This window comes from Elaeis guineensis, chromosome 13, assembly GCF_000442705.2.
Source record: "Elaeis guineensis isolate ETL-2024a chromosome 13, EG11, whole genome shotgun sequence".
Lineage (NCBI taxonomy): Eukaryota > Viridiplantae > Streptophyta > Magnoliopsida > Arecales > Arecaceae > Elaeis > Elaeis guineensis.
Window position 1 is genome coordinate 71,504,456 of NC_026005.2, and position 10,631 is coordinate 71,515,086.

At 37.7% G+C, this 10,631-nt stretch overlaps 1 protein-coding gene across 1 annotated transcript in view; it reads right to left on the bottom strand.

Moving 5' to 3' along the window:
* Nucleotides 1-10,226, bottom strand: part of LOC105055970 (DExH-box ATP-dependent RNA helicase DExH14) — a 68,267-nt gene extending 58,041 nt beyond the window's left edge. Inside the window, 7 exon segments of the mRNA XM_073248178.1 lie at nucleotides 939-1,241; nucleotides 1,352-1,456; nucleotides 2,345-2,410; nucleotides 2,553-3,006; nucleotides 7,631-7,799; nucleotides 9,742-9,794; nucleotides 9,912-10,226. Of these exon segments, the coding sequence (XP_073104279.1) occupies nucleotides 939-1,241; nucleotides 1,352-1,456; nucleotides 2,345-2,410; nucleotides 2,553-3,006; nucleotides 7,631-7,799; nucleotides 9,742-9,794; nucleotides 9,912-10,018 (1,257 nt within the window). The 5' untranslated portion in view covers nucleotides 10,019-10,226.
* Nucleotides 10,227-10,631: the final 405 nt, after the last annotated feature.

Sequence of the window (10,631 nt, forward strand, 5' to 3'; positions counted from 1 at the left end):
ACATCTAATAGCACATAACATTTCCAAAAGCTCTAGCGAAACAGCATGTATAGATAGCCATATATAAAAAATCTTTCACATTCGACTAATTAAATTTCCTTTGATGTCTATTATATTCTAAAAAGTAATATGAGCTAGGCCAAGCAGCACTTCTACAGTATCCCATGTGATAGTCCAAGAAGCCAATAAGTATTAATTTTTTTATGTTTCATCATCAGATCCATAAGTTTGTGCAAAACACATCAAACTTCGCCAAATTAAATAGTTGGAAAATGGAAAAGCCAACCTTTAGGCTTATTCCAGATGCACATAAAGCAACTAAGTTGAGCTATACAATAATTAGAACTCTTGTTTCAGTTTCTAAAATCAGCAAATTCTAAATGAAATCAAAGTGGTTATCTTAAGATGTCTTCAAGGCATTATTTGGTTTTTAGCAAGTTTGTACTACATCAAATTTCATCAAGTTAAGAACAACATATCTCAGGGTTTATGACAGCCATATTTTTGTAGCCAAAATAATATACAGATAAATCAACTGAGTTGAGATATACTAAGCTACCAAATATGGATGTCCCTTTTAACTCCCAACATTAGCAAACTTAAAATGAAACTGAATTATGTAATGACAAACAAAGAATTTTCTTACTTTTGCAAGGCAATATGAGATTTTGAGCAAGCACTGTACAACCAAAATTGCACATTTGACAAACTAGTTTAATGCCAACTGCTTTATGTTCCTCTTCTGGATGCTATACACATACCATCAATGAATTTCTGAAGGTCTCTATGACACTGTTGCATGGATCATTACAATTTCAGATGTCCTTACACTTAATGCAAAGCAGAAAATAACCATAGGCATAAGTGAGTCCTAATTCATCCCCCAATCAGGCAACTTGTAGACAGGGCATTAAATTTTAAGGAAAATATAGAAATACCAGCTTTTCATCAGGCTTCATTGCAACAGTTGGAGTGGGTGGAATTCTGACTTCTTCATAGCCTTTATGATGTATCCTCATTGTTCCCTGAGGAAGAGCACTGACTGAGAAAGAATTTGTTCCCCGACCTGTCCCAATCAGATCATCAAAAGGTTGTTTTTTCTCACTCGCTAAAAGAAGAGACAAAAAACTTTCAGCAGGAAAATCATGCATGCTCCCATATTCTGCCCCGCGTTTATGACGCTTTTCCTCTTTGCGCCTAAGTTTATCGATTTGCCGTTCAGATTCTGTTTGTATGGTAACCTGGAGACAGCATTATATGAAAGTTTTGGCAACTTCAATAACACGTCTATTAGTCAAAAAAAGAAACTGATATATAAACAAAATCCCATCCATCCATGATGTCAGCATACCTGTGTGCCATAGCTCGGCATCTTCAGTTGACTGCTTGAAGACAATTTCTCAGATTTAAGTATGAGCAACCCATGTTGAATCACCTCCACTAGCTCCTTCCGATGCTGTAGGGAGGAGGGGGGTTGAATCAGAATAGGCTAAATTTAACCAGGACATAATGTGTGCTAGAACTTGGAAACAAAAAGTGATGAATGAGAAAATCAGAGAAGATGTAGGGGCTGCAGAGCATAAAGAACAGATAACCAGTTGAGATAGCATGGACTTGTGCTGCAGAGATTTGTGAAGAGTTTGGGAAGAGAAGTGATAGATTTGTGTCAAAAGAGACCAGAAAGGAGCAGAAGTCTAAAGATTACATGGATGGAAGTAGTGAGAAAAGATAATGAAAGGTATCCAATAAGAATGGTCGGCAAATAACAATTCATTAAATGGCTCCAGATAGCAGGGTCAAGGCTTGGTGGTTATGGCTACAAGTAGTTCAAAAGCAGCATAGTAGATCCCAATAAGTATCCATTATCTATTGATTAGAGCAGCTGGTAATTGGTATTTTCAAACTTTATCATATTTATACCAAAACCATATTAAATATTTGTAATTGTTTCTAAGGATCTGTAGCAAAGCTACAACTAGATTGAAGTGAAATCTAACACTTCGTATCAAAATGGAACCTAACCATTACATCAAGTTATAGTCAAGGAACCAATGCCATGGCCTCAATTTTACCAATACAAGGATGAACTCTATTGCAAGACTAGAAAGGATGACCAATTAACAATGCAGAATTGCAAGTTCTAGTAACCAGGAGACAAGGATTCTAGCATTGCCAATCCAGGATACAAATCTCAACTACCAGAAGAGCTGAGGTTCTTGCATTGTCAATCATATCTTCCACAATCAAAAGCTAACAATTTTTGGCAAAGAACAGAACAATAGCTGAGACTCTTGAGGAAAGGAAGGCAGAATACTGTAATACTTGCATATAACTTCCTACTTACCAACAATAAATCTTGTACGGTTTCAAATGCACCATCACCAACAAGATCCAACAAATCACCAGCTATCTTTACAGCAACAAATTTAAATTTTATGAGAATTCAGTAAATAGAAGAAAAAATGCACTTACGCCAGAAGGAACAAATTTGCTGCACTATGAATATGTTGGGCCATATTTGAATGCAGTGTTCAGGAACAGAGCGGCAGTACCTCATCGCCTGCTTTGTTTGACAGGAGCACCCGACAAAGTGCCATTGCAAGCTCATCTCCAGAAAGCTGAGAGCCACCCCTCTTTACTATAAGATCACATGCATCTTTCAGCCATCTCAAACTCACTGTTCCCGGCTCAGGACTTGAATGATGATGGCCAGATACTATGTTATCATACTGCTCCACAAGGAATGGTGCAGTAGTACCACAATCATTGGCCAAGGATATACCATCTTCCAATGGCACATCCATCACAAAGCGAGAAGGAGATTGAAAAAGAATACTAGCACCAAATTCACTGTTATTATCTGCAGCTCCATCAATCACACTTTCCTGGATTAGTGCAGCCTCATGGCTACTACACTGCAAAGTAAAAAGTCTCTGAGCTGACACAGCTACTTTCTGGATACTCGAATCTGGAACATAGTAACCAACAAGCCTATGCAACTCTCCCCTGCACAGCAAATAAAGATTGAGATAATGTCCGCAAATTACATTGGACAACTAAAACTCATTGTAGTCTCGACTCTCAAGATATATCATGAAATAAAATGACAATAACCACAAAATTCTACAATCCACACTATAAGACGAATCATAACTGAGTACAGATGCAGCATAGATTTTTTTTTTTTTAAGCAATGTTTGCGTATTGGAAAATGGTCGAATTTAATTGCTAATAAACCAAAGATTATGTTAGATAATACAATTCACACTCTTGCTGTGCTACAGCAGTTTCTTCTGGAATGCCACAGTACAAGTACGGTATCGGCATGGTACCAGCAGCAATAGCACATACCAAAACTGGTAGATTCAAAAAAAAAAAAAAAAAAGAAAGAAAAGAAAAACTACCAGCATGCATGGTCAGTACATAGGGTTTCAATGTTTCGGCACCCATACCAGTGCCAGTTTTGCACCGAAACAGTACCATACCATTCATACAATCCCATTCTTTTTTTTTGGGTTGTGGGGGGGGTAGAATCCCATTCTAATGGTTTTTGAAACAATATTCCTACATCAACTACATAGTTGTTTTCACCTCTAGCTATCATTTCATAATCATTCATCTTGCATCTTTAGTTTTGGCAATATCAACCCTCCTACTTGATGCTCTTGAGTCTTGATTTACTCATTCAATCGATGTTCCAAACAATCCATGTTTCCTTGTTGCCATATACCTGGTCCTACTACCATAGATCGAAACATGGAAAGAACGCTACTCAAAATTTAATTAGCATGCAACTACTTACACCAGCTACGTTCCATCTTTGCTTTTGAATGCATATGAAAAATAAATAAACATGTATCATTGAGAATCCTCTAACCACACTAAACTAGAGTTATGCGCCACCAATAAGCTGGTAATAACAGAACTGAACTCTAAGATCTCTGGCCTCAATCTCGATTCCGTAGGTGATAGTAAATCAGCCAGAAACTGTTGGAGTTTAGGTATTTTGCATGCAAATTTCAAAACAATTTTAAAAAACAAGCAGCGGAAGACAAAATTAAATCAGATTTAATCCTACACATGCATAGATCTAAATCAAATATCTATGGATCTAGTTCATATGATGATAAATAAGATTAAAAGCAAGAAATGCCGTACCGGGCCGAACCGCCCGGTACGGGGCGTGCCGAACTATCCCGACAGGAACCGAGACAGTTCCGGCATGCAAAACGGCACATGCCGGTGCCGGTGAAGAAAGGAGAGAAAAAGAGAAAAAGAAAGGAAGAAAAAGAGAGAGGAAGAAAAGAGGGAGGGGATCCGTCGGAGGGGCCGCTAGAGGGCCTCCAACGCGCCGCCGTGGCCGTCGGGCAGCATAAACGCCTCCTGCAGCTCCGCGCGTGGAATAGGGGCGATCCACTCCTGTTTTTCTTTTTTTAAAAAAAAAATATTTTTCAAAATGAAGCCGGCATGGAGTTTGCCGACTTCACTATCGCCCCTGTTCCACACGCGGAGCCGCGGGAGGCGTTTACGCCGCCCGACGGCCACGGCGGCCATCTGGAGGCCCTTCGGCGGCCCCTCCGGCAGACCCCCCTCCCTCTTTTTTTTCTTCCTCCCTCTCTCTCTCTATTTCTCTCTCTTTTTCTTCTCCGGATCGGCTTTGTTTTCCTTCATCAATTCGCCTCGGTTCGAAACGGAACAGAGGCGTGCCGAACCGTACCACCGGTCGGCCGATCCGGCCACCGGTACCAATTCCGCAGACCTTGATTAAAAGCATCTGATTTCAGAGAATAAAAATAATTTTGTGATCGAATCACATACCTGAATCGCTGAACTCCTTCAGATCTGGATCTGAAGATGTCTCAGATTCTGATATAGCTGCGCATGTACCCGACCTCTACGAATATCCACACAAAACTTGATCTGATTGAAGGCTCTTTAATCTCTTTGAGGTACTAGCTCTCTTGCAGAGATCGCTTCTTTGATGGTTGAAAAAGACCTTCTTCAATCTTTAAGACTATCTCAAAGAAGAATAAGACTAGGAGGAAGAAGAAGCTATGAGAACCCTTTCTCTTTTCCCTTCTCTCTTCTCTCTAAAACCCAACGCCTAAGAGGAACCCACGCCCAAGCTCACGTCCCATGGAAGGTTTTCTGATCTTATTTCCACATCCCAAAGCCCCCTTATGTATAGATGGCGTCCATGAGTTGGATTGGCTTTAGGTTTTGACAAGGTCAAACACCTTATCAAATTAGGACTCCTATTTTGATTCATAACCAAACTGCTTTAATTCCAAATCAAACCAAATCTGAAAGGAGAGCAATGGAGGACGTGTGGAAGGCTTGCTGTGATGTTTTGGATGCGCAAAAACCATGGGGATGCCGTATTCCTATAGGCATGGACATGTGGGGCGCATGGAGATAGAATCCTAGTCCAATTAGGATTCCTTTAAGTGCTGATTTAAATCTGATTTAATCCTAACCAAATTAGAATTAGGTTGCACCCAAAATAAGTTAATTCCTAGTCCAATTAGGAACTCAATTAAATCTGAATTGAATCCTAATCTGATTAAGAATTGATTCAATTAAGTTCTAGTCAAACTAGGAATTGATCTCTTTCTGTAATTGGATTATCTCATAATCCAATTAGGCTTGATCTAATCAAACTCAAACCAAATCAAATTGAATCTAATTTAATTAGATCTGATTTGAATCTCATAGCTCAATCAAATTGAGCAAACAGCAATCCAATTGTTAATTGATGCTCCTACAATTCACTAACACTTAATGAATTAGTTAATAGTAATTTTTGCATTATCAATCATATTAATAATTGATTTCTATTATGATTCATAATCGTAACTCAAACATCTGATCAGTCAAAAACTTCTTTTGTGCGTGACCCCATAGATTTTTTTTCTGTGTGATAGTGAGACATACCATGATCTCTATCATAGTATCATCAAAACACTTTTCGATGAGTTAGAATAATTCTAACTCACACCTAACAAGGATTATTGATCCAAAATGATCTTAGTGAGTTTTCACAATCCACTAATGACACCTAACAGCATGTGGTGGCAATCCAGCAGAATAAAAAATATAACCCCTAAGTGTAGTTACCGTGTGATTCAGTTCTTCTATCGTGAGTCCCGACAAGACGGAGATTATGAAAACTTATCAAACCCCAACATCTGTCATATGAAAGATCAGATTAGCTCAAGTCCAAATGTGATACTCATGAAAACTTCTTTCCATTAAGCATCTTCCTATGGCCATAGACTTATGGACTTGGCTTCTCAAATCCAATAGGACTACTCCTTATCTATTAAGGTTGATAGATCCCTTATAAGTACACACCCTACTCCTATAATGAACCTGCTGCAGCCAACATACACTACAAGAATCCAAATGACTAAAAGATCATGTTTATGTGCCGTTAAACTACAGCAACCTCACTGTGAGCAGCCAAGGCACTGCAAATCAAAGAACTACTCCCACCACTACAGCATCGAGATGATCACTGACGAGTGAATAGACATTCATATGATCTTTCGTATGGTCACGCTCAGTACTGATGTTCTCTAACATCCACCCATACTCTCGCTCAATGTCTCTACACTATAAATTCGATACTCATCTACCTCGAAAGAAGTGATCCATATGTCAATCTAACCGAATCAACCACTGTCTCCATGATGATTCATCAATCGGAAGCAATTTAGGAATTAATTATACAAGTTTCAAAGTCTAAACTCTTTAAAATATATATTTTTAAATTATTAATTCCTTGAATGATTCTCAGAAACATAACACAAGAATGGATAACATTGCCCACTTTATTGATAAATCAATTGTTTAAGTACAAAAATATATCCTACAATTATTACAATGTGTCTGCCATATTGGCTTCTAGAGCATACATCTAACAAAAACATCGTTCCCTAAACTCTTCATATGCCAGCTTTCATAATCCCAACCATCACAACCTGCAAAGTTTGATTTATCACGTTTGTAAATATATAATTATATTTATACACAAAATGTGTAAATTAGATGAATTCATTCCTTTTTAGATCAGTCTCTATCAAATTCACATTATGTCTAGGAGATTTTGAATATCAAATTCACACTATGCCTTTGAATTTAATACATTATATCTCAGGTCCTCATATGAAGCATTAAGAAAATAATTTTATTTCGTTTTTTAAAAAAAGTGTCTTGTGAATGATTGACATTGCTAAACACTTATAGCAATCCAGCTTCCCAGTAATACCGAGCCCAGAGTTCACTTATTTAGATACATAGCTGCAACGTTATTGTACAGCTATATGTTTATATGCACTCACATACACATATCCATGAGTTCATGTCTCTGTATGTTTGTTTTTTCTTTTTTTTTTTTTATGTGCAGACAAACAACAATTTAACATGAAACTGACAAACAAAAACAACTAGCAACGAGTAAAAACAAAGTTAAAGATGAGCAGTGGTTAATCATACAGTGATATCATGAACAAACTAGATAGACAAAATTCTACAACAGGCCAATTTAAGAGGAAGAAAATGGTGACATAGAGAGGGAAATGTGAATATGAATTTGTGGCAGATAGACTTTGCAGAAGACATGGTTTACCTTTTCTCAGCAATCCTCTTAGTAACATCATAGTCCACATCTGGCCCCCTAAACAGATCATAAACAGCTTTTGCCACTTCCTGAAATTCTTCTGAGGCCACCTCATCATTTATCAACTCCACTATAGCACCAAGAAATTGTTTATATGCTTGGCGCACATCACTTGAAGCTGCACCATGACATATATGCATTAATCAGAGAACTGCATGCATAAGTTAAAAAAAACAAAAAAAACGAGATTAATTCAGGCAAAAGGGTAAGTAAAAATAATCTGGTAGGCCTATCCATAGCAAGACCATCAAATTTTGATAAGATTCACCCAGACTACATGCACTTATAATAAGTGGAATACTGGAAAGTGGCATCGGACATTCATGAAATGGGTGTTCCATTACCATTCTTCTTTGAATCAAGCAGCCAACCAGCTAGTTTAAGAACCCATTAAGGTTAATTTTGGGGTATAATTATGCATCAACATGGGCCAAACAAGCATGGACTAGTGGACCCTAAGTTGCGTCAGCTAGGCTAGCAATTAGACCAATCCAACAGGCTAACCAAGTGACCAGCTATGTCATGTTTTCCCATAATAGTCGCCGTTCAAGTTGTTCACAGGCCTCACTAGGAGACGTGTGTCAACTGTCAAGTTAAAGCAAGATATGTGATGGATAAAAACAGCACATTCATTATTATACAATGTTCCAAAATTCAACCCTAGGTTAGCTAAAGGCTACAAGTAAAAATACAAAGAAAATATATTAATCAAGGTATTAGGAAATTTAAGATGATATAAGCAAATATTTGGGATTGATTTTGGGCTTTAATTTATTGTATGTAGTAACTTAAAGTTAGATGTGGAGAAAGGTTCCCATCTTTCAAGCTTAATTATAAAAATTTTTATGTCCTAAAATTGAAGAGTCCATTGCTTATCATGCTCTTATCATCCATTTAACTTTTGAAATATGATGAATTGCCAACCAAATGCAAAATTGGATTGCAATAGGCTCCAAATGATCAAATACCAATAACTTTTTAAAGGAATTAGTATGACCTTTTAGTTATACACCATATTTACTCATGGAAGCCAATCTAAATATCAAGGTAATTTTAAACCTGTTTTTCTACGAAGTAATGTTGACATCCAAAGCGAGACTCTGAAACCCAGCCACATGAGGAAAGAAAGAAAGAAAGGAAGGAATAAGAAAATAAGGAAAAAAAGGAAAAAAAGAAAATGGGAGAAAATAAGAAAAAAGACATAAAGAGAGGAAAGAAGAAGAAAAATAAAAAAAGAAAATAAGGAAGAAAAGGAAAGAAACAAGAAACAAGAAACAAACAAACAAACAAAATAAACAAACAAATAAATAAAAGAAGAATGGAAGAGAGACCCTCCATAGAAGAAGAAAAAGGATAGAAGTAAATGAAAGAAATAAGGAAGAAAAGAAAGAAAGAAGGAAAATCAAATAAAATAAAGGAAAAGAAGGGGAAAGAAAGATGCAGGGTACCTAGAGGACAAGGTGGGATACTAAGGCGTCCCATTCCATGGAAAAAAAGGGAATGAAATTGATCTTTTCACATGCTTATATATAAAGGTAGGATGGAAGGAAATTATGCATGACATGCAAGCCTCAGGATAATGCCTGCTAAGCAAAGACCATTGATATAGGATATTCGACCATGTTAAAGCGTGAATGCTGTAAATATAGGAACAACACCCTGCTCCTAATGAGATCCATCTCGTGCTCGCTTCTCTTGCTAGGGTTTGGCCGGCACTCACCTAGAACTAGCCATTGCAATACTTATATGGAAGATAGGGAGGTAAGAGATGCTCCAACCAAAGTGGGACTTACCATCCCACATGTGGTAAGTAGGTTATCATAAGTGGACTACTTGCAAGCATTGTTAATCCGCATAGCAACTCACATTTTACGACTTCCAAGCAAGTTCATGTACCTATGACCATTACCAAACCACATAACTCAAGCACACTACGCCTCCATGGGTGTTCAAAACATTGGTTCACCAGCAACAGTAAGTAAATTTTACCTTCATCCCACTGATTCAGCATAAATCATATTGAGAGGAAAAGACAATCTTGTACAGGACAGTAATCTTACCTTCATCCCATCCAGGAACCAACTTCCGCGCAAGTTCCGAATCATCACGCGATCTAGTAAAAACAAAATAAAAGAGCAAAATTCACAACGACCACATCCATCAGTTGACGAGATAAAGTGAAGAACAGCATCATCGAAGAGGGAAAAATAGATTGGGGAATCAAAGCGACCTTCTTGATTGGAGATTCTGGAGGATCGTCTTGCGCTGGAGGTAAGCATGATCGACGTCGTAGTGATCTCTGAGAGACTTTGTCAGGCGAGGCAACGAGACCAGCATATTGTTCTCGGATTCTTGCTCAAATTTTTCCGATGTAGATCCTCTCCTCCTTCTCTAAACCCTAGATTTTCTTCTGCGAGTGCTCCGAACACCCTAGAAATTTTCCGTTTTTCCTGGGAGAAGCGAAGAGGAACTGGCGAGGACGATGCTTCGAGTTCCGATACGGTGTCGGACCGGTCTGGTGCCGATAATACAGTGGAGGTGCGGTGGACCCGCCGAGCCAGAAACATTGGGTCTTAGGTTTAAACATTCTCCAGCCCATTCGTGGGTAAAGGCCAGATTGGGGTCAAGTGAAGCAAGGTATTCTCAAACGACTCGGGTTGACAGGAATACGAGGAGGAAAAGTATGGTTAATAAACAAAAAAAAAAAAAAACTCTCTTATTTGATTGAAATCTTCGAGAAAGAGAGGTTAGAAAGTTGTATTCCTATAAAAATATTTTTTTATATTTTATAAAAAAAATAACCCACGTGGGATATGGGTTTTTTGCTTTTTGATGAAAAAAAATTGAAATCTTTTTCTCTAAAAATATCTTTAGGAGATGTTTGATTCATGACTGGAATTGAAATCGAAATCAGAATCAAATAGGTTAAATAAGAATTGAAATGGCTATA